The sequence below is a fragment of the Carettochelys insculpta genome, chromosome 7, assembly GCF_033958435.1.
Source record: "Carettochelys insculpta isolate YL-2023 chromosome 7, ASM3395843v1, whole genome shotgun sequence".
In the NCBI taxonomy this organism is placed as follows: Eukaryota; Metazoa; Chordata; order Testudines; family Carettochelyidae; genus Carettochelys; species Carettochelys insculpta.
Window position 1 is genome coordinate 76,098,901 of NC_134143.1, and position 24,872 is coordinate 76,123,772.

The following is a 24,872-nucleotide window of genomic DNA, read 5'->3' on the forward strand; positions in this document are numbered from 1 at the left end:
GCTATACTCTTATTATGAAAGCACAAAATTACTATCCATACAGACTCTATGGAAAATTTTGGTTCATTTAAGATTTTTACTTCATTTGATTCTGCATTTTCTTTTACGTATAACGACACTCTCCCACCAGCATGACCTGTTCTGTCCATCCGATAGATTTTGTACCCTGGTATGACTGTATCCCATTGATTGTCCTCATTCCACCAAGTTTTCTGGGATGCCTATTATATTGATATCCTCCTTCAATATATAGCACCCCAATTCACCCATCTGATTATTTAGACTTCTAGCACTTTCAGGCTTTTTTATCATAAAGGCAGAAAAAAAGGCATAGACAACTGTTACTTTATAAAGCCTGTAACTAAACTTCCCCAGGAGGTAGATTAGGTGACTAGAGAGGTAGCCAATCAACAGAGATAATAAGTGCATGTAATAATATTAATTGTAGAGAAAAAGTCATGATTTCAGTGAGTGTTATGGGAACTAAAATTTATAAGCTGCTGTGTAGCAGAACAGCTCCTCTGACAGCTCCTGTTATACCAGAACACATGACACCTACTGAGATTGTGAAAATTACACAAACACACCCTTCCTATTCCCCAAAACCACTGGCGTTTTCAAAGAAATTCTGCTTTTAGTCACTGGTTCCAAGGCCAGAAGGAATCATGGCAGTCATGCAACTGCACTGCCTGTACAGGACGGGTCACACTTCTCCCCTCACATAATGGACCTGAGCTTTTTTAAAAAGTTGGATCTTCATTTCAAAATTATTAGTAATGTAGAATACACTGTGAGCCTTGGTAAACTGCTCCAGAGGCTAATTTACTCTCACCACAAGAGAGGTGCATCTTATTTCTCATCTCATGCTATACCTTTCCTTGTTCCATATGTCAGCACAGACTAATCAAGTGAGCCCTGAGTCCTTTCTTTGTGAAGCTGAACAGATTGAGCACTTGAGTCTACCACTGTAAAACAAGTTTTCTAACCCTTTCATCACTTTTGTGACTCCTCTCTGACACCACTCCACTGTAGGAATAGCCTGCTTGAATTGTGGGTGTACTATTCTGGCAGCAGATCATCACACTCCCTGGGAGCTGTATCACTCTCCAGAACAGCCTGGCAAGTGGCTGTGAGCGCTTGTCCCCGCCTACACCTGGGCGAGTTCTTCTCAGGGAGGAGTGAGCTGACACCAAACCCCTGCTAAGGGGTGAAGAATATATCTTTGGTCACAAAGCAGGAAACGAGCTACATCAAACGAGCGAAAGCCTGGGTCTTGCCTGCCCTGAGGGACAGAGCTGCCTCTGTCTGCTCATGCACCAGGCTCCAGCCACCCCCCACTACACTTAATTCACCCTGACAAGAAGGTGAAGGCATTAGAAAAAGGTGTTTGGCAAGGGTCTGGCTTAGTCAGTTCTTTCAACTGCGCAGAGACAGAAAAATGCCTATGGGCAGAACAGTACCCACCCAGAGCCCTGGGTCACTTGCTGCTTCTTTGCTTCCTGTTTCAATCTGCTGGCAGCGGTGACCCACAGCAGAGGCTGGCTAGCCAGATCTGCACTGCCCCTCTCTTCCCCACTCTGCCCTTCGTGCCACTGTGTGACCTCCAGCACTGTGCCCCCACCCCCGGCTAGGGACATCTCTCATGCAATCTGAGATCTCCACACACAGCCCTTGGTGATTGTTCAGCAAAACTCACCAGCGAAGGCCCAGCTGGGCCCACAGTTACTGTCACTGTCTGTGGTTGATATCCATATGCCAAGGCAGTGATGGTATAAGTGCCTGGCAGCAGCAACCGGAAATAGTCTCCCTGGTCACCTGCAACAAGAAAAAGCAGCAGCCAGAGTGTCCTCAGTCACCTCAGTAGACTTGCCCCATAGAACCTCATCTAGAGATCTGTCCTGGCTACTTTAAATGGGTCACTTAACAGTGCTCCTACCCCTTCCATGCACTCTGCTCCCACTCATTCAGATGGACTTCCTAGAGCAGCAATGGGCAACCTAGGCCAGTGAGTGGTCACATGAGTGGCCCTCCTTCACCTCAGTGGGCAGCAAGATTGTCATAACCAAGATGGTGCCCTGACATAGGGTAGTTTGGGTAATGGCACTTGCATAACTAGAATTTGCAGGGTGTGCTGACTGAACCTAGCATCACTTTGATTGGATAGAATCACAGAATAGTGGAACTGGAAGGAACCTCAAGCGGTCTTCAGGTCCAGTACCCTGTCTTCAAGGACCAAGCAATATATATTTATTTTTATTTATCCAACCTGTTCTTAAATACCTCCAATGATAGAAATTCTACAATCACCCCAGTCGAGGCAACTTATTCCAGAATGCGGAAAGAGCTCATGGCTTTCACAGTCAATGTTAAAACAAAAAGCAGTCAAGTAGCACTTTAAAGACTAGCAAAATGGTTTATTAGGTGAGCTTTCGTGGGACAGACCCACTTTGTCCCACGAAAGCTCACCCAATAAACCATTTTGCTAGTCTTTAAAGTGCTACTTGACTGCTTTTTGTTTTGATAGTGTATAGACTAGCACGGCTTACTCTTTGTTACTATACAGTCAATGTTGTGTGCTGCCAGCACACACCTCACTTCACATGCTCTTTTTTCAGGTACCTGTCACTTAATAATACTGGTAGGGGGAATAAAACAACCTCCATGTATTGTAGAGGGAAACCAGCAGAATCTGGCAACTCTGCATGTGAACAATGGTAAACAAGATATCTCCTGGGCCACACATAGAATCCAATGGGGGACATTTGGCCGGAGAACCACAGATTGCCCACTACTGCTCTAGAGTGACCCCACCATGGGCAGGAACTTACGAGTGAGCATGGGTTTGAAAAAGGCCCTGGGGGTAAGTGCATTCACCTGACCTGAATACAGGGGCCTATGAGTTATGTTTGCAAGAGCTGAGTAATACAGGCATATCCTGACCGATTCCCTCCCGTCCTTTCCCCTCCACATCCCCTCAAAAGCCCTCTGATGGTGGTGCTCAGTCCTGATTAAAGTGGTGTACAATTTTGGATGAACTTTTGTTAGCCAAAAATGTCATTTAAGGTTCACCAAAATATTTCAGAATTTTATGTTGAATTTGACAAATTGCTTTGGTCAAACAGATTTTTGACAAAACTGAAACATTTCTGCTCAGCTTGACATTTTCATTTTGAACTATACTTCAGTGTACAGTAAACTCTTTCATATCCATCAGCCACGGGACTGGGAGGTTGCCTGATAGTCAGATATTCTGGATAATAGGGGGGTATACCTAGAAATGCATAACACTAAAGAAAAACAAGATTAGATATTAAGAAGCAAACAAAAATGCATGCAGAATGATTTATTTACCAACAATAAAGTAATATTGTACACTGTAAACTTATACTGTATTTGCTATATTTGTTTGTATTTACTTTCACTGTCCTGTACTTATGGAAAACATACCTAAAATTTACTTATGGGTAATATGCCAGTTATCTGAGAGTTGCGGATGATAGAATGTCAGATATGAAAGAGTTTACTTTATTTTTAAAAGGTAAAAAAATTCCTGAGAATTAAATAAAATATGTCATTCAACTGATGCCATTTCAAGTTTAGCCCATGTCCACAGCTGTAGCCCTGATGCAGAACCATCTTGCTATTAAAGAGCAGGACAGCTCCTCAGCAGAGAATAGCTGCGTCTACACGTGCACGCTACTTCGAAGTAGCGGCACCAACTTCGAAATAGCGCCCGTCACGTCTACACGCGTCAGGCGCTATTTCGAAGTTAACTTCGACGTTAGGCGGCGAGACGTCGAAGTCGCTAACCTCATGAGGAGATAGGAATAGCACTCTACTTCGACGTTCAACGTCGAAGTAGGGACCGTGTAGACGATCCGCGTCCCGCAACGTCGAAATTGCTGGGTCCTCCATGGCGGCCATCAGCTGGGGGGTTGAGAGATGCTCTCTCTCCAGCCCCTGCGGGGCTCTATGGTCACCGTGGGCAGCAGCCCTTAGCCCAGGGCTTCTGGCTGCTTCTGCGGCAGCTGGGGATCTATGCTGCAGGCACAGGGTCTGCAACCAGTTGTCAGCTCTGTGTATCTTGTGTTGTTTAGTGCAACTGTGTCTGGGAGGGGCCCTTTAAGGGAGCGGCTGGCTGTTGAGTCCGCCCTGTGACCCTGTCTGCAGCTGTGCCTGGCATCCCCATTTCGATGTGTGCTACTTTGACGTGTAGACGTTCCCTCGCTGCGCCTATTTCGATGTTGGGCTGAGCAACGTCGAAGTTGAACATCGACGTTGCCGGCCCTGGAGGACGTGTAGACGTTATTCATCGAAATAGACTATTTCGATGTTGGCTGCACGTGTAGACGTAGCCAATAAGTATCAGAGAGGTAGCTGTGTTAGTCTGTAACTTAAAAAACAACAAGAAGTCCTGTGGTACCTTATGGACCATAGACTTTGTCAGTGGGTCTTTGCCCATGAAAGCTTCTGCTACAAAATATCTGTTAGTCTATAAGATGCCACAGTACTTTCTGTTGTTTCAGCAGAGAATGATAATCTGTGGTTTTGCACAGCTCCAGGGAGGATGTTATGCAAAGTTAATTGAATTTGCATAGTTCCAATGAATCTGCGTGACACAAGTGAAAGCTTTTGGCTTGATAGGGTATCATTCACCTTGGCTGTTTTGGTTTGCAGCACAGGCAGGCCAACCAACAGCAACTCAGTGTACCAGGACAGAAATCAATGGACCCCCCTGCCTAGAGAAGCCCCAAGTGCCCCCTCCTCTGCCAGTGGAGTCCTGGGACAGGACAGCCCCATTCCCCACCTGTTTGGATGAGCCCCAGGGCAGCTGCATTGTGCCTTCCCTCCCTTTCTCAGACTCAGCCTGCTTGGTCTGGGGAGAGCTGCAGCAGCATTTTAGGGTATGTCTACACTACAAAGCTTTTAGCAACAAGACTTTGTTGACCCAGCCCTCTCGCAAGAAATCAGCTTGTGTGCACCTTGTTTGTTGGCACTTTTATCACCAAAATACTTCCCCCCACCAAGGAGGGAGTTTTGTTTTGTTGACAGTGTAGCACTCCTACAAATAAAGCAGCATTTACAAGTTCACTTGCCACAGCAAAACTCTGCTGTTCAGGGGCACGTGGGCAGGGGAAGGGAAAGAGTTTCAGCACCTGTGAATGAGTACAAGTTTTTTTTGATCAAATTGAAGTGTAGACATACCCTTAGTCTTGATTCAAAGATGATTTTCCCCAGTGCAGGCAGAGCTACTGCAGCAGCTGGGGCTCCTGGGCAATTGGCCCTCTTTCCTCTTCGTCCTCTGTCAAGTTCAAGCTTCCTACACATATTTCCCTCCCAGCATGCCACACACATGAAACAAAAGTGGGCACTTCTGACACAGGCAGTTCTCCACCTCGCTGCCAATTAGTGCCAAGCATGAAGGAAAGATTGGAAAAATTGCCAGTTCCCACTGAGCTGGGCTGGGCTCTGACTGTGAGCTCCAGGTGCCAGGCTTTGCAGCAACACCCAATCCTCCCAGAAATGCTCATGTCAGAGTTACAAAGAGCTGTCACATGGCAGACAACCCCCTCTGCTTCCAGAATGCCAGGGCTGCAAAGAGAAACACTCAAAAGCTGGGAAATGGCAGAATTAATGTTACCCTGATTGCCTCAGGCATGTGCGTCATAGCTCAGGCTTTAACAAAGGAGCATATCCTATTTTATTTCTCTTAGGTTGTCAGCAGCACTTAAATCCAGGATCTTCAGCACCAACTTCCTCCACCTGAGCTCTCTGAATATAAGGAACGGAGGAGCTCTGGCTGCTCCATTGCCTGCTTCTCTGATGGCCTGTGGGAACTTCAGTGACAGAAGGACAGGATTATTGCTGGCTTTGCCAGAGTGTTGGAGGGTTCCTCGCCTTTTGCCTGCAAAGTCGCTTGGGGTAGTGCAGGAAAGGAAAGGGGAGATTCTGAAGAGACACCCTATTATGGCTCTCTGATTCTCTGTTCCACAACTGGCAAAGACTCAGATAATCTGGGAGTTGCTCTAACTTGCACTAGCTGGCAGTGATCACATACTCTCTGACCATTTCCCTTCTTTATTTTCTGCAACAAGAGTTTAAATCAGCAGATCTTAATGAAATTCACCCTGGGTGCTTTAGAAACCGGAAGATGCAATCTTGCAACAATTAGCAGTTATCTTTGAGAACTCCTGGAGGATGGGTGAAGATCCAGAAGGCTGGAGGAGAGCAAACATAATACTTATCTTTAGAAAGGGGGGATATAAAGAGGACCCAGGGAATTATGGACCATTCAGCCTAATTTAGACGAGAAGATACTGGAACAAAGTATTAAATAATCAATAGCAAGCATCTGCAGAAGGATACTAGAGTGATAAGGAATAACCACCATGGCTGTGCCGAGAACAAATCATGATACACCAACTTAATATCCTTTGACTGGGTTCTTGTGTTAGTGGATAGGCGGAGAATCAGTAGATATTGATTTTCATAAGGCTTTTGACGCAGTCCTATGTGACATTCTTACAAGAAAACTAAGGCAATGTGATCTAGATGAAACTACAGTAAGATGGGTGCACAACTGGTTTAAAGCCCATACTCAGGGAGGAGTTATCAATTGTTTCCTGATGAACAGGGAGGACGTATCTAGTGGGGACCTGCAGAGGTCACTCCTGGGTCTGATGCTATTCAATATCTTAACTGATGACTTGAATAATAGAGAGGAAAGTGTACTTAGATAATTTGTAGATGACATCAAGCTGGAGGGGTCGCTAGAAATCAAATTGACCAAGACAAGTTGGAGAATTGGTTTGAATTTCAGCTTGCAATAATTCAGTAACACAAGTGCAAAGCACTATCTAGGAAGGTGAAAAAATAAGATGTACAGCCATAAAATATGTGGACTAAATGGCTAGACGGCAGTACTGCTGACAAGGTAAAAATGAACTACAGATAGAATACAAGTGAGGAATGCAATGAGGTGCAAAAAAGGCTAATATCATTCTGAAGTGTATTAACAGAAGTGTTACAGGTGGTCAATGCCCCAGTTGGCACAAGTTAGACTAGCTGGAATGCTGCATCTAGTTCTGGGCATCACACTTGAGTCACAACTCGCATAAATAGGAGATGCCAGTGGAGAATGACTGACGTGAGAGAAAGTTAAGAAAACGTGAGTGTAACAGGACTCACTCAGCCTTGCGACACCTGCTTCCTGCCTTGGAGATTAGCTCAGGTGACCAGCACACCCTGTGCTGGTGGTGCCTTGCCCCCATCACTTTCCTTGCAGGATGTGCGCCACTCCCAGGACTGCAGGGCCCTTTACAGTGACTCACCCTCTGTCTGTGCCACACTGTGCTCCTGCCTTCCAGGGGAGCTGCAGTTTCTGTCCAGCCATTTCCTTAGTAGCAGCTGCAGTCCACTGCTCCAGGGCTGCTTTCTAGGCAGCTCCTGCACCCTCTAGCAGCCGTACCTCAAGGCCTCACCCTGCAGACCTAACATCCAGTCTAGAGCACTCTAGCACCCCTGATCCCTGCTTGCACCACTGCTGTCCCAGGTGCTTGAACTCCTCCCACTCTGCACCTGGCCTTCTCCCCTCAGGCAGTCTGTTCTGCTCTGCCCTGCAGCCCTTCTGAAACAAGCCTGCCAGGACCCAATTGGCTGCTCCTCTCAGTCCCCTTCTAATTGTCTGCCTCTGGCATAGCCTTCCTAGAGCTGCTTTTAATCCCATAGGGGCCAGTATGGGGCAGACGCCCCATCACACTGATCTCTGAGGAAATATTAATAAAACTGGGGCATGTTCAGTCCTAGGCAGGACCTGGTAACAGTTTCCAAATATGTTACAAAGAGGATGGGGACCAATTGTCTGCTGTCTCCTCTGAGAGTAGGACAAGAAATGATGTATTTAAATCAGTGATTTAGGTTGGATATTAGGAAATGCTTCCTAACTCTAAGCTCTAGTACAGGCTTCCCTACCTCTGCCCCCAGCCTTATCACAGAATCATAGGGCTGCAAGGGACCTCAGGAGGTCATCTAGTCCAGCCCCCTGCTTCAAGCAGGATCAACCCCCACTTAGTCATCCCAGCCAGGACCTTGTCAAGCCGAGACTTAAAAACGTCGAGGGATGGAGAATCCACCACCTCTCTAGGCAACGCATTCCAATGTTTCACCTCCCGCCTGGGGAAGTAGTTTTTTCCTGATATCTAACCTACACCTCTCCCTCTTCAACTTCAGGCCATTGCTCCTTGTTCTGCCATCTGACACCACTGAGAACAGTTTCTCACCCTCCTCTTTAGAGCTCCCCTGCAGGAAGTTGAAGGCTGCTATTAACTCACCCCTAAGTCTTCTCTTCTGCAAACTAAACAAGCCCAAATCCCTCAGCCTCTCCTCATAGGTCTTGTGCTCCAGCCCCTTCACCATTTTTGTTGCCCTCTGCTGAACCTGCTCCAGCAAATCCACATCCTCTTTATACGGGGGGGGGGGCAAAACTGGACACGCTATTCCAGACGTGGCCTCACCAGTGCTGAATAGAGGAGAACAACCACTTCTCTAGATCTGCTCAAAATGCTGCCCCTTATGCACCCTAGTATGCAGTTAGCCTTGTTGGCTACAAGGACACACTCTTTGCTCATATCCAGACTTTCATGCACCATAACCCCAAGGTTCCTTTCCGTTTTACTGCTGCTGAGCCAGTCAGTCCCCAGCCTATAACATTGCTTGGGATTCCTCCACCCCAGGTGCAGGACTCTACATTTCTCCTTGTTGAACCGCATCAGATTTCTTTTGGCCCAGTCCTCCAATTTATCCAGGTCACTCCGGATTCTCTCTCTATCCTCCAACGTATCTACTCTCCCCCTAGTTTTGTGTCATCTGCAGACTTGCTGAGGGTGCAATCCAGTCCCTCATCCAGGTCATTAACAAAGATGTTGAATAACACCGGCCCCAGAACCAAGCCTTGCGGCACTCTGCTTTAAACTGACCGCCATCCAGACATTGAGCCATTGACCACTACCTGTTGGGCCCGACCATCAAGCCAGCTTTCTAGCCATCTTATAGTCCAAGGATCCAATCCATATTTCCTTAACTTATGGACAAGAATGTTGTGGGAGACCATATCAAAAGCCTTGCTGAAGTCAAGGTATATTCTTCCCACTCTGGTCTGCCCCCCCGCCTCTTGCTACTCCTGCTTCTCTGCCTCTTTACCCCAGCAGCTCCTGGGGAAAACTGAACTCTTGCTTACAGCAGGTGGGAGGCACCGTGGGGAGAGGAGTAGGGACTGTCACTGGAGGATGGGGAGGGAAAGGAGCTGACTAATAAGGCTGCCTGTGGGTGCTGACCACCTATTTTTTCCCCCTTGAGTGCTCCAGCCCCAGAGCATCCATGCAGATAGTAGCCATGCTAGATGGAGCTACCATGGCCATGTAGTCTGACCTCCAGTACAATTCAGGATATGGGACATCCCTGAATTAATTCCTGTTTCAAGTCCCCACCACACTTGAAGGGGCAGCAGAAACTGTGGGATATCTCCCTTCCCACCTCCCATACTGACCTGTGATGAAACTGGCTCAGTAGACTGTGACCATTTGCTTCTAAGCAGAGAAAGAGACACTACATTACTGGCCTTAAGGAATCTGGCTGAAAGCATGGGACCTACCAATACAGGGGTGGAGCTTTGTCACAGTGAGTTAACCTGTGTCTCCTCCTCCCCCCAGTCCAACATACACACAAGGAACATTTTAATAACCTGTGTAGCTCAGAGTTGCTGGGTGCCAGATAGAAGAGATTGACTAGAGGGCTTTGGTAATATACAGCATTGCCTGGTACACTGTGCATCACCCTGTGAACCCCATACTTACCAGGGTGACAGGACTGTTATGTGTTTGGCACAAAGTATGCCTTGTGAGGTATCTTAAAAGTCTGAATCTGCTGAATATTAATATCTTGTTAAGCTGCATGTCTCCTCATTGTATCTAGAGTTCTGAAGTTTTGCTATGTCTGTTAGTAAAGTATGGTGTGACCTTAAAACTACCTATAACCAGCTTTTCAGGTACAACAATCCATGGCCCACTGAGGTAAATACACATGCTCACATGGATTACCCAAGGCACTGGGTATAAGAGGCGCCTCTCAGATATAGCTCTATACACAAGGGACTGTTTGGCAACAGTCATAGCAAACTAACTTTCCAGCAAGATGGAAAAAGCTATAGAAGAGGAAGTGTGTTCACAGAGGGACCTCACTTCCCCTACAACACAGGACCTGGAAACACCTTAGGAACAAAACAGAAAAGCAGTCAAGTAGCACTTTAAAGACTAACAAAATAATTTATTAGGTGATACTTGACTGCTTTTTTGTTTTGATAGAATATGGACTGACATGGCTATCTCTCTGTCACTTAGGAACAAAGACTGAACGGGGGATGGAGGTCCCTGGTGGGGAAAGAAGGAAGTCTGTCCATGAACTGAAGCTTAATGGACTGTTTGTACTATCCTCAGAGTGACACTGCTCAACTCAAATCTGCTCTAGTGTGTAGAATTTAGATTACCTGGGGAAAAACAATCTGGTTTGATCTATATCACCGCTGCTTATAACTTAAAATCTACTGTATCTTTCTGTAGTGAATCTTGTTTTCTATCTTTACCTGAAACAATGCAGTTTGTCAGAAGTGCCAGGGGAATCTGCTCAGGGACAAGGGCTGATGCACTGCGGGAGAGGCAGACAGGGTAATAAAGTGACTGGTCAGGCTTTTGACCAGGGCAAGATGACACAGCTCTGGGGTCCTAGGCTGTACAGCTGGGCCAAAGCTTTCATCTAATTGAAACTGAGTATGTCCCTGCTTGTGTAAAAGTGTGTGAGAGTGCATGACTGGGAGCATTCTGCAGCTCGTCACAGCATCCCAATGTGAGAGGAAGCCCATGCTGGCAAAACAGAGGGCTCATCGGTACCTCAGTTCCATGTTGCCTGTCACACTCTGTTCTCCCAAATCAGGCTAAACAGGCTGTTACTAAAAGAGTTGAGAGGTGGGCAACGCACCAGAGGTAACATCATGGCCGATCCCCTGGACAGAAATCACAGCACCTGCAATTCCATTGTTGTTCTGATCGGACACCAGCCCTTTGATGCCCTGATGAACCTGCAGGCAGAGAGACAGATTCACTCACTCCTGAGGGCTGGTTCCTCTCCCTGTTGGGGTCTGAACATACCCTCATGGAGAGGGAGAGCAGACTCCTGCTGGCGCTCAATTTTCCCCACCTGCCAAAGACCCATAGCTGGGCTGGCCTTTCTCTGGCAGAGCCAGGACTGGGAGGCAGCAGTACTGCTGCAGTCTCTTAGTGCTGCCTCTGAAGTTTCGGGACAAGGAGCCCAGGGCCTCCCTCTATGTTCGCAGCCTCTGCTGGTGCCCCCACCATTGCATCTCTTCCCCTTGCAATGCAAAGCAGGATGGAGGGGCAGGTCCCAGAAGGGAAGGCACCAGGGTTCTTGACCCCACATGGGGTTGGTACTAGGGTCTGAGTGTGGCCCTTTTACCTCCTCTAAGTAGGTGATGAGTGCCTCACGATTGGCTAGCCATTCCTTCTCCAGGTCCTTTTGCGGTGGAAACTTGTTGCAGCTGAGCTCCAGAGTGATCTCAAAGCAGTTGGTGTAAAGATAATTAAAGTCCTGCATTCCTGAGAGGAGACAAGATTCAGAGATATGTACCCCCTCTCCAAAACACTCCCCTTTGTCCCCCCAAATGTACAGAGGTGTTCTCCCCAAGCCCTTTCCTCACCCTTCCCACATCCAGTCCCTCAAACACCAGCTCTCCTTTCTAGCATTTGCAAGACATTCATCCCAGATTTAAAGACATCCGGTGACTGAGAAGCCACTGTGTTCCCTCAGTAAATTGTTCCACTGGTTAATTACTCTCACTGTACAACAGTGGCTCCTTATAACTAGCCTGCACTTATCTAGCTTCAGCTTCCAATCAGTGGGCCTTGTTTAGCCTTTTTCTGCTAAATTAAACAGCTGACTACTGTTAGAAATTTCTTTCCCATGGAGGAACTTGCAGACCATGAACATATAACTGCTGAACTGTCTGCTTCAATAAATTAAATAAATGGAGCATATTGGCCTCTCATTAGAAGGCTGATTTGCCAAACCTTGGAGTATCAGTGGATCCTTTTATTGAAACTTTTTCAATTTTCCACATCCCTTTTGAGTTGTGGATGCTAGACTCAGATGTAGGACATTGGAGTGGTCTCACTAATGCCATAAACTGTGGTGATACCATCTGCCTGCTTCTGCTCAGTATTCTATTGCTGATTTAGACACTCAAAAATTACATTTGGTTTCTTATCCACCATATTTCACTGGGAGTACAGTTTGTGTTTACCATGACTCCAAAGCCTTTTTGTGAGTCAACTCTTTCTAAAACACAGTCCGTATCCTGTGAGTGTAGTCTTGGTCAATTTATGTCTGATCTGGCATTTAGTTTTGTTAAAATGTGATGCAAGGGAGCCCAGATTGCCAAGTGATCCAGACCATGCTCCATCAGTGACGTTGTCATTATTTAATACCCCTTTAATTTTGGTGTTATCTGCAAACTTTGCTACTCATGATTTTATTTTTCTTCCAAATTGTTGCTAAGGATATTGAGCAGCATTGAGCCAAGAAGAGATCTTGGAAAGATCTGCTGAAATAAACACTGACATGGCATGACATTTTTGTAGTTGTTCCTGTAACATTTTTTTTTTTTAATGGCTCAGGTAGTTAACCTTAAGCCAACCTCTTACCTTGGGGAGATCTGATCCAAATTTGTCTGGTCTCTACCCTTTAACCTGTCCAGTTTGGGTGACACTTCTAGGAGCTGTAACTCCCACTGATCTAACTCTCTAGCTGTGTCTACAAGTGCCGAGCGCTATTTCGAAGTTGAAATCGACGTAAGGCGGCAAGACGTCGAAGTTGCTATCCTCATGAGGAAATGGGAATAGTGCCCTACTTCAATGTTGAACGTCGAAGTAGGGCACGTGTAGACCATCCACGTCCCGCAACATCGAAATAGCGGGGTCCTCCATGGTGGCCATCAGCTGAGGGGTTGAGAGACGCTCTCTCCAGCCCCTGAGCTCTATGGTCGCCATGTGCAGCAGCCCCTTAAAGCTCCCCGCCCCCTTATTTCCTGTGCAGGAAGCTGAGAGCTCGTACAGGCAGCAGCACAGCCACGTGCCCAGCCTGCACGTCCCTCCGCAGTCCCAAGCCAGCACCCTGCACCCCATGGCAGCCAGCCAGCCCCCCAAGGGCCCACAGGGCACCCCCCCAAGGGGAGCCAGGGCTCCCAGCCAGCCAGCCAGCCTGGGAAGCGGCAGCAGGGCCCCTCCTGAACGGAGGCCGAGATCCAGGAACTGCTGGGGCTCTGGAGCAAGGAGGAGGTGCTCCAGGTAATGGGAGCAAGAGGCGGAATGTGGATGTGTTCGCTCAGCTGGCCGAGGGCTTGGATGCCCGGGGTCACCCTGCCCACACTCCTGACCACGTCAGGAGTAAGGTAAAGGAGCTGCAGCAGGGTTACGCCCAGGCCTGGGACATGGCCAGATGATCTGGGGCCGCCCCCGCTGCTTGCCCCTTTTACAGGGAGCTCAGGGAAATCCTGGGCCCCCGGTACACCTCCTCCCCCCCAGCCACCCTTGACACATCAGCCGATGAGCCCCAGCAGGCTCCGGAGATGGAGTCTGCCCCGGAGGCCAGCCCTGCACCTCAGGGGCCCCCCCAGGAGCCCACCCCTGGGACACTGGAGGAGGAGGAGGGGGCCTCCAGCGACGGGGGGCTCCAGATCGCCCTCCCGTGCCGCAGCTCCAGCAGGGCATCCGCCCGATGGCTGTCCCCCAACTGTGGGAGCGGAGCGTCAGGTATGAACCCCCCGGTGCACACCCCTAGGGTTAAGGGGCGGGGACAAGAGACATGACCAGGGCCCTCCACACGCCCAGATGACCATGGCCCCGAGGACAGCAGTGGCATGTCCCTCAAAAGAGTCCATCAGCCCCTGCCCCCCAGCAGGACAGCACCATGCCCCATCCCTGGGGATGGGGGGAACGGAACCTACGGTCCCCCGGTGGGGGGGTTAGACACCCATCAGCAGCAGCAGCAGCATCTCCGGGGGACGGGTATGGGGAACCAGAAGCAGAGGGGTGGGGGGACAAGAGCCACGGGTCAGGGCCCAGACTAACAGCAGTCTCCACTCTTCTTCCCCCCTGTGTTCCGCAGCTGCACCATCGGAGGGCCCGGAGAGCACCGGCGCGCCGTCTGTGGTCCCAGAGAGCCCACCGGGGCCATCCCACCAGGCCAGCCCCTCCAGCCCCAGGACGAGCCCGACAGCGGTGGAGCCATCTGCGGGCGTCCACGAACCCCCCAGCTGCTCGCCACCCTCCGGCGTCAGCTGGAGGTGTCTGAGCAGCACCTGCAGGTGGAGGAGCGGCGGCTCCACCTCTAGGAGCGAGCGCTGGCCTGGTGCCAGGAGGCTTGGGGGGCCTTCATGCGCACGTTCGATGCCATCGCGCGGCACTTGGCCCCCCCCCCGCCGCTCCGCCCGCTGCTCCGCCTGCCATCCCTCCACCATCGGCTGTCCTGGGGCCTGCCACCGAGGGGGACCGTGGGCCTCTGGACACCACCCGGCCCTATCTGCCGGTTCTCCCGGCCCCCACGCAGCCTCGACCAGGCCTCCGGCCAAGACGTGGGTTGCGCCCCCCCAACACCAGGTGCAGGACAATAGGGGTGCATGGCCGAGGACGTTGCCCCCCCCGCAAAGCCCCCTCCTTTGGACTCATTCCCCGCATCTTTGTGTAACTAGTTTTTGTTCTACCCCTGTTTTGTACCTGCCCCCCATGTACATAGTTCCCCCCTTCTTCTTCTGTTTTCTATTAATAATACAAGGTTGCAGGGTTTTGTTTAAAAAAAAATTCCATTTTATTGCACAGAAGTTTGGGGGGGTGTGCTCTCAGGTGCTCTGTGGTGGGGGCAGGGAGTATTGTGGAGGATGGGAGGGTGCAGTGGGTGGCTCACCCGCAGCTGGCCCTGCCAGCGTTCACCCTGCAGCCTGGTCAAAATGGGCCTGCAGGGCCTCCTGGACCCGGATCCCCTCAGGGTCGACCTGGCGACTGGGGGCAGCGGGTGGCTGGATGTCGGCCCTGCCAGCCTCCACAGCCCAGCCCTGGAAGAAGGCCTCTCCCTTGCTCTCCACCAGGTTGTGGAGTGCGCTGCATGTGCCCACAACCTGGGGGATGCTGGTGAGGCCTGCATCCAGGTGGGTGAGGAGACACCTCCAGCGCCCTTTGAGGTGGCCGAAAGTGCACTCAACCACCTGGCGCGCATGGTTCAAGCGTGTGTTGAACCGCTCCTGGCTGGCTGTGACATGGCCTGTGTAAGGGTGCATGAGCCAGGGCCAGAGGGGGGTATGCCGCGTCTGCGATGATGCAGAGGGGCATGGTGGTGTCCCCCACAGGGATCTGCCGCTGGGGGATGTAGGTCCCCGCCTCCAGCCGGCAGCACAGGCCCGAATTTCTGAACACCCGGGCGTTGTGGGTGCTGCCAGGCCAGCCAACAGAAATGTCCAAGAGGCAGCCCCGGCTGTCCACCAAGGCCTGGAGGACCACTGAATGGTAGCCCTTCCTGTTGAGGAAGCGTCCTCCGCTGTGCTCTGGGGCACGGATGGGAATATGGGTCCCATCCAGAGCCCCAAAGCAATTTCGGAAGCCCAGGCTAGCAAATCCCGCGATGGCAGCATCCGGGTCCCCAAGCCGCACAAGCCTGTGGAGGAGCAGGGCGTCGATTGCGTGGACGACCTGCAGGGGAAGGACATGAGAGAGCACTGGTGAGGGGTGTGCAGGGTGTGCCTGGCCCTCCCCCCCTTCCTCCCTCCCCCCCAGGGCTCCCCGCCCCAGGCTCCCCCCCCTCCCCCCCCTCCCCCGGGTCCTCTTACCTTCAGGAGGACAGCCCCAACGGTGGCCTTGCCCATGCCGAACTGCTGCCCTACGGATTGGTAGCTGTCTGGAGTGGCCAGCTTCCAGACAGCAATGCCGACCCGTTTCTCGACGGTGAAGGCACATCGCATGGGGGTGTCCTGGTGCCGTAAGGCAGGGGTGAGCCACTGGCAGAGCTCCAGAAATGTCTGCCGGCTCATTCGGAAGTTCCGGAGCCAGCGGTCATTGTCCCACTCGCCGAGCACCAGCCGCTCCCACCAGTCCATGCTCATGGGGTATCTCCACAGCCGGCGGCGTGTGCAGCCGGGGTGCGGGGGGGGGCTGGGAGGGCAGCAAGGTCTGGGGTTGCTTCCTTATCCCCCAAGGACAGCTCATCTTCCTGAAATAAAAGATGGTCAGCTGCCTCCTGCATAGCACTGAGCAGGGCAACCACTGCTCCTCCAGGGGTGGGTGTGTGGGCCTCTGGCTGCTGCTGCTGCTGGGGGTCCATGCTGCTTACACGGGGTGCGCGTGCCTGTGGCTCTGCAGACCGTGTGCTGTGCAGGCTGAGTGTATCTGGGAGGGGGCCTTTAAGGGAGTGGCTAGCTGTTGCCCCGGAAGTGCTAGTCCGCCCTGCGACCCTATCTGCAGCTGTTCCTGGCACCCTTATTTCGATTTGGGCCGCTTTGGTGTGTATACGCTCCCCTGCAGCGCCTACTTCGATGTGGTGCTGCCCAACGTCGACGGCACCAGCCCTGGAGGATGTGTAGACGCTATTTATCGAAATAGCTTATTTCGATTTTGCTACATCGAAATAAGCTATTTCGATGTAGCATCCCAGTATAGATGTAGCTTCTCTGAGTGATTGAGACACACAAACCACCTCACCATGACAAGAAATGGACCATGGTGGGGTGATCAGTTAGAAGTTTTGTCCCAAGACAGAGTGAAGTGGAGGAGACTTGTAGATGGCCAGTGCTCCACTTGGAGTACAAGGGTTTAAGTCAAGTAAGTCATGGCATGATGTGTCAACACCCATTGACAATTTTTGAGATTAATCAATTAGGCAGCTTAATCCACTTAATACAGACTGGATTGATTTTGAGTAGTGCTATTTTTTTTTAAATCAGCATGTCAGGGAGTAATATGTCAAATGCCCTACAAATATATATTGTATCAGCACAGTTAGCTTTGTCAACTTAATATCGACACTGTCTATTTTTCCATAAAAAAATCACACTAATTAGCATTGTGTCTGATGTCCTTAATACATCACTGATGGTATCCTGTAACAGCCTTCCCAGGATTCTGCCTGCAGTCAATATCAAGCCTCCCTCCACTTTAACCACTAGACCTCAGACTAGACCCCAGACTAGACTAGAGCCTACAATATCAAGCCTATAGTTCCCCAGACCATCCTCATCGCCCCTTTAAAATACTGGCACAACACTAGCTTTTTTCTAGTTCTCTGGGTCTTTCTCAGTGTTCCAAGATATGTTAAATGTCAGCATCACTGGCTCAGAGTTTTTGGACAATTCTTTTAACATTCTTGTCCACAAGAGCATAAAATGCAGAATTTTTGCTGCTGCTGCTGCTGCTGCTTAACATCCTCCCGCATTACTGTCAGAATAAACTACTGCATTATCAGTGCAAGCTGTGACTGTGCCACTCAGCTTTTTCCCAAATACTGAATAGATATGTTAATCATACCTACTTAGTAGTGAACCTATTCTATTGATAGGATTCCTGCTCCTCTTAATGGAGTTTTTTAAATCCTTAACCCAACTGGACATAAAGGTATACATGAAAAAAATACCTAACCTCCCCTGAACATAAGAATGGCCACACTGGGTCAGACAAAAGGCCCACCTAGCCAAGTATCATCTCTGCTGACAGTGGCCAATGCCAGCTACCCCAAAGGGAGTGAACAGAACAGGCAACAGTCTCTCTCCTGCCATCCAGCTCCAGGTTCTGACAAACAGGCTAGGGACACCTTTCCCACCCAGCCTGGTAACAGTCATTAATGGACCCAACCTCCATGAATTCATCTAGCTCCTTTTTAAACCCTGCTACAGTCATGGCCCTCACGGCCTCCTCTAGTAAGGGGTTATACAGTTTGACTGTGTGCTGTGTGAAGAATTTCCTTTTATTTGTTTTACACCTGCTGCCCATTAATTTCATTTGGTGTCCTCTAGTTCTTACGTTATGGGAACATTTTCTCCTTGTTCATTTTCTCCACACCACTCATAAGTATATGCACCTCTATCATATCCCCACTTTAGGCCCCTGTTTTCAAAGCTGAAAAGTCCTAGTCTCTTTAATCTCTCTTCATATGGGACCTATTCCAAACACCTCATCATTTTAGTTGCCCTTTTCTGAACATTTTTTAATGCCAATATAGCTTTCTGAGATGAGGTGACCACATATGTATGCAGTATTCAAGGTGTGGGTGTACCATGATTTTATATAAGGGCAATAATATATTCTCCATCTTATTTTCTATCCCTTTTTTAATGATTCCTAACACCCTGTTTGCTTTTTTGACTGATGCTACACACTGTGTGGATGTTTTCAGAGAACTATTCACAATGTCGCCAAGATCTCTTTCCTGATTAGTTGCAGATAAATTAGTCCTCATCATATTGTATGTATAAATGCATACTCTTGACAAATCCTCCAGAATCTGGATACTTAACCCCAACTGAGAATGCACCCCAATAGCCTGTACCCCGCTTCTTAGCCCTTAACTACAGATAGTCTCACCAGCCTTTACCCTGTTGCATTCCCTCCCTCAAATCATACCTCCACCTCTGCTACTATCCTCTTCCCCAGACCTTGTCTGTTCCACTACTTCCCCTGCAGCCCAGGCCTCCCATGGTCTCACCTCTTCTGTTCCCTTGGGACCTTTCTCCAACTCCCCACACCCCTTTGCCCTGTCCTTACCCTTGCTGAGAGAATACCAGGAAGCACCGTTGGTGATGCCATCAACAAACTGCTCTCCGCAGGTTGAGCTCTGGTGCATTGAGTGATGGGCATAGGAATAGGTTCTGGCCAGCTGCAAAGAGAACGGCAGGCTGGTAACAGTGCTGGCTTCACCCCTCAGGGCCCATGTCTTTCAGCCTGCCTGCTCCCACCTACACTAGGGACAAGCAGGAGTCCCTGCAATGAAGCTAAATCCAAGAGAGGGAGGGCAAGCCCAGCACAACCCCACCACTTTGTGCATCACACAGACTCCCCCATCCCCGCATACACACCATCTTAGGCACCTGTATCCCAATGGCCCCCCACATGCACTTGGGTATCTGCCCCCCACCATTTACCAGAGACATCCATCGGACTATTTGTGGGTGGCTGCCCCAGGCACTGCATTTTGGGAGCTCTGTGGTGACTGCCTCAGCCATCATATAGACAGGAGGGACACAGGGAATTACATTGGCGTGGTACGTGGCAGCAGCAGTGGGTTGCCTCCCCCTTGCCCCATAACCTGCGCTCACTGCAGTGGTGCGATCCAGAGCAGCTGGGCAGCATGCTCTGCTCTACTGCCATCTCCCAGCCCACTGTGCTCTGTTTCACTGGGGCAGTTGGAAGCAGAACACTTCGGCCCCAGGGCACACCACTTCCTGCCATTGTGAAAGTGGTGGCATGGCCCTCTGGCTCCTGAGTGAAGGGACTGCCAGGGCAGCTTTGCATGCTGCTCTGGTGCCGTCCCAAGGAGCAGTTCCACAGCTCCCACTGGCAATGGGAACTGCAAGGGCAGTGCCTGTGGATGGGAACAGTATATAGAACCACCTGGCTGACCTTCCACCTAGGACCTGGAGAAACATGCTGATGCTTCCTGGGAGCAGCGTGGCAGGTAAACACTGCCCAAAGCCCGCATCCCTATCCCCACTGGCCCAGCCTGAGCACAATGAGCAAATGAGTGAGGGTAGGGGAGAGCAAGTGATGGAGTGAAGAGAGATGGAGTGAGTGGGGAGACAGGGTCACAAAGAACTGCTGAGGAAGGGGTAGGGCAAAGGTGTTCAGTTTTCTGCACTTAGACATTGGCACCCCTGCACCCCATGAGCTCAGGAACCTGCGTCCCCATCCGCAGCACTCATTAGAACTTGCTAACAAATCCCTTGGAGAATTAGAGCTGGGGGATGCCATTAGAGAGCCGAGTGGTATTGGACCCTGTCCCTACCTGGGCTTTGTTGTCCATTGGGCCCCCTGACAGGAAGGATCGGGGGAAGTGCTCCATTGCAATATACATTCAGACCAGCTTTTAATGGGGAATCCAGAACAAAACCTGCTCCCATCCTTTTCTGACTGGAGGCCTGGCTTTGGCTCGTGTTGCCATAGCAATGAGATCCCACCTCTTTGAGAAGTACCACTGGAGTCAGGCCAGGTCTTCTTGAACGAGGGAGAAGGTCAGCCCAAGCTCTCAATTTATCCCTTACAGACACTGCTGCTCCCTACCCAGATATGAGAGCCCATAGGAGCAAAAACAAGCACAGGACAGCTCGGAGCCCAGTCTCCTGCCTCTTCCAATGGACAGGAACAAAGGAAGGTGCAGGAAAGCCCACAATGGACAGCTTCTCAAGCCCTCATGAGGGAGAGGTTGGGTCTGACCACAGAAGCAGAAGATTTATTGTCCTGATGCTCAGCACTAAACCAGCCCTCCAGATGACAGCTCAACACTCTGAAGGTCCATTATCACCTCTCCAGAAAGTTGGGCGTGGCAAAGAGCAGGAGAGTAAAACTGGTTAGTTGAGGGAGTCTCAGTGGTGAGCCCAATCATGTTCCTACTGATGCCCCTGGCATTGAGGGCGTTCGGGCCAGCTTTAGAAAAATGACGGCATTTGCAGGCTCTGACCTTAAGGGTGATTACTGCAGTAATAAGGAGGAGCTATACATAAACATTTCAAGGTATAGGAAATCAACCCAAGGAGCAGACAGCCTTGCTGGGACACTCCGCCAGTAGTGCCTCTCAGATCACTCTGTGGCTACCTGCAGACAGCCCTTAGCGCCTCCCAGAGCGCCCTGTGGCTCCCCCCAGAGATCCCTGAGCACCTCCCAGAGCGCTCTGTGGCTCCCCCCAGACAGCCCTTAGGGCCTCCCAGAGCGCTCTGTGGCTCCCTGCCAAACAAGCCTTTAGCACCTCCCAGAGCGCTCTGTGGCTCCCTGCAGACAGCCCTTAGCACCTCCCAGAGCGCTCTGTGGCTCCCCGCAGACAGCCCTTAGCACCTCCCAGAGCGCTCTGTGGCTCCCTGCCAAACAAGCCTTTAGCACCTCCCAGACAGCTCTGTGGCTCCCCCCAGACAGCCCTTAGCACCTTCCAGAGCGCTCTGTGGCTCCCCCCAGACAGCCGTTAGGGCCTCCCAGAGCGCTCTGTGGCTCCCCCCCAGAGATCCCTAAGCACCTCCCAGAGCGCTCTGTGGCTCCCACACACAGCCCTTAGCGCCTCCCAGAGCACTCTGTGGCTCCCCCCAGACAGCCCTTAGCACCTCCCAGAGTGCTCTGTTGTTCCCCCCAGACAGCCTTTAGGGCCTCCCAGAGTGTTCTGTGGCTCCCCCCAGACAGCTATGTGGCTCCCCCCACTCTGCAGATAATCCTTAGCACCTCCCAGAGCGCACTGTAGCCCTTCTGCTCCCCTGACAGCCCTTTGCACCTCCTAAAGTGCGCTGCGGTTCCCCCACCAGACACCCTTTACTACTACCCAGGGCGTGCTGTGGCTCCCCTCCCAACAACCCCTAGAACCACCCAAAGTACACTGGGCTCCCCACACTCCAGGCAGCATTAGTGTCACCCAGGGCATGCTGTGGCTGCTCCACCACCATCCCCACACACACATGCAACCCTTAGTTCAGCCTAGATCTCTGGTAGCAGCTTAAAGCACCCAGTGCTCTAGTCACCACCACTACTATAGTAGTGGCGGCAGTAGCCAGGAATCCTAGGTCCTTTTGAATTGCAGTGCCCTCAGACAGCTATCCTTTTTGACACTCCTCCCCACAAACACAGACCTAATGGGCCAGATTCATTCCTCATGCAAACGCCATGGACATTATTGTCATTTAGCCCAACATTACGTATTTGTCACATGCCATCTTATTGCCTGTTGCAGATTATTAAAACCAAAGATTGAGCTAGAACTGGAATTTCTCATCTAAACCCCACCATATACTTGTTTGTGGGGATGGGGAATGCTAAGGGTGTGGGTAGTTTGGACTCAATTCCCAGATTCAAACCTTTACACTCTGGTTCAGGTACTGAATCCAAAGCAGCTTATTTTCTGACAGCTTTGGCCCAAGTCTCATGAGGAGTTCTCATGATGCGGGAACTACGACTGGATCTCCTGGCATTCCTTGCGCACCTTCTGGAACAGCTTGTCGTCGGGGGTGGGAGATGGGGTGTTGCTTTCAGGGTGATAGCCACGGCCTCGCCCACGGCCCTGTTGCTCTTGGGCTTTGTCGTAGGGGTAATTTGCCACTAGAGCTCCCCCATGGAGATTGGCTGAGAGGACAAAGTTGTAGCGGCGCATCCAGTTAATCACAGCCAGAGTTTCTGGCTCCACCTGTAAGCAAAGGAGAAACCAGTGTGAGAGGGACACTATTGAGCTCAGCGAGTCTCAGCATTTTCTGGCTCATGGATAGTGCTCGGGGGGTGGTGATAGGGTGCTCCTTCCTAGCCTGGGCTCCATATGCTTCCCTTTGCCTTCTCCTTTGCTGTTTTCCTCCATCTGCCATGTTGCCAGCCCTAGCACCTCTCCCCCAGTCTCCTACAGTCTGATGCAAGCCCATCCTACTCTCTTCCCTTGTCACATCTCTGGAGAACTCAAAATTCTCTTCAGATGCCTGAATTCTCATGTATGCCTGAAAATCTGCAGCCCTGACCTTGGCACCCACATTCTCCACAGCCACCAAGGTACCTGCCTTGTCCAGCAAATCTGTCAAGCACAACTGCCAGAATGGTTCTCCTGGTCCATCACTGAAGGTCATGATGCCTCCCCGTTGATCTGCATAGCCCAGCCCAGCCCAGCCCACCCCCTCCTGCATGTCTGGCCTCATCACTTACCATATTCTCATGAAACCTCCACTAGACAAACTACCCCAGCTCTGACAATGTGTTAATTTCCTTCTCTGCTGCCCTCTTACAGGCAACCTTCTGGGCTGCTCGGCATGCTTGGGCCAGCTACCAAACTGTCTCACTTCCCTCTTCATTCAAACCTTCTTGGCAAAGTTCACCTGTGCCGTCACCTACCGAATCCATGCACCAATCACTACCCAGAGGGCAGCACTCACACACCAACCTGGATTAGCACCTTACTGACCACGGAGGAGAGCATGCTGTAGTGTACGTGAGAGATTTTCACTTGTGCTCAAAGACTGCAGTCATTTCTAAAATTGGGATTGTTAGCCAGACATGCCTTCCTGTGAGATGGGCACACAGGACCAAAATTAAGGGAGTTTGGGGAGTGGTAAATAGTTTTCAGGTGTCTGAAGTACCTCACAAACTCAGGCTGGTTGTAAACACCACATGCTGTTTTCAGACAAAGCAACTCAAACCATCAGAAAGTAGAGATTTGGGTAAACTTAATTTTAGATGCCCCATTTGACTAATTGCTTTCAGAGTCAAAGCATTCACAGAATTTTTTTAGCCAAACAATTTTCCAGTACAGACAGGGTATTTCCAAATTCATGGTCCATTTTGGTGAATTTCACAGTTTTAGGATCTTAAAAATAGTAAATTCCATTTCATCTATTTAAATCTGAAATGTCATGGTGTTGTAACTGTTGGAGTCCTGACCGAAAGAGGAGTTGGCGGGGCATGCCAGGTTATTGTAGGGGAGATCACGGTATTGCTATTCTTACTTCTGCACTGCTGCTGACAGCCATGCTGCTGTCAGAGCTGGACAGGTGGAAAGCAGTGGCTGCTGGTGAGGAACACAGCTCTGAACGCACAGCAACCACCAGCAGGAGCAGCACAGAAATAAGAAGCTTATGGAATGGTATAACCACATTGACTCCTGTGCTGCTGTCTGCAGAGCTGGGCCCTCAGTGAGCCAGCACTACTCTCCAGCCATCTAGTGCTAAAGGCAGCAGCACAGAAGTAAAGATGGCATGGCATGGCATTGCCCCCTTACTTCTGCACTATTGCAGGCAGGGCACTGCTTTCACCATTGGTTGCCTGACCAACAGCTGCCAGTCTCCAACCCTCCAGCTCTGAAGGTAGTGAAGAAATAAGAGTGGCAATACCATGACCCCCACCCCCACAATAACCTTGCAACCTCTTGCAACTCCCCTTTGGGTCAGGACCTCCAATTTGAAAAACTTCTGGTCTGCCCTGTGAAATCTGTTTAGTACAGGTAAAAGAATGCAAAAGAACAGATTTCACAGTTCATAACATGTTTCTCAAGGCCATGAATTTGGGAGGGTCCTACTTATCTGGGATGGAACTGGAAGTGTGCACTAACACAGGCAACTGTCAGATCATGGTCCTCTTGAAGACCCTTGAACACAAACAGTGTCACAATGTTCTTTAGACAAGAAACAATGCCTGGGGTCCATAGAGGAGATGCTGCTTCTTTGGGCCAGAACTTGTGGGGGGCGGAGGGGGAGGGAAGAAGCACCACTGAAACAGGACAGGTGTTTCTCCAGGGGCTCGGGGGGGGTAGGGTACTGGAGCCATCCTATATTGTTGCTGAAAATCCCTGGCTCATACCTGGCTTTTCCAGTTTGCTGGCAGGGGAATGTGGTGATTGGGACCACCTGTTTTCTCACTGTAGTACATGAAAGTGTTGAGATCAGGGAAGTTACGGTTCAAGTCAACGCCGTTGGCATTGTTCCTGCCTGTAAGGTACCCAATGGCACCTGGATCCTGGAGGAAGAAGCCACATAAACTTCTGTGAGATCAGGGAAGTGCACATTCAAGTCAAACATCATGTGGAAAGAGCCTGGATATGTTCCAAAAACTAGA

At 50.4% G+C, this 24,872-nt stretch overlaps 1 protein-coding gene across 1 annotated transcript in view; it reads right to left on the minus strand.

Moving 5' to 3' along the window:
- CPN1 (carboxypeptidase N subunit 1) overlaps positions 1–24,872 on the minus strand; it is a 43,721-nt gene that overhangs the window by 9,749 nt on the left and 9,100 nt on the right. Inside the window, exons 3-8 of the mRNA XM_075000003.1 lie at positions 24,618–24,773; positions 22,270–22,470; positions 18,864–18,975; positions 11,524–11,663; positions 11,029–11,128; positions 1,697–1,815 (exon numbers count right to left, since the gene is read on the minus strand). Coding sequence (XP_074856104.1) covers positions 1,697–1,815; positions 11,029–11,128; positions 11,524–11,663; positions 18,864–18,975; positions 22,270–22,470; positions 24,618–24,773 — 828 coding nt within the window. The remainder of the gene's footprint in view (positions 1–1,696; positions 1,816–11,028; positions 11,129–11,523; positions 11,664–18,863; positions 18,976–22,269; positions 22,471–24,617; positions 24,774–24,872) is intronic.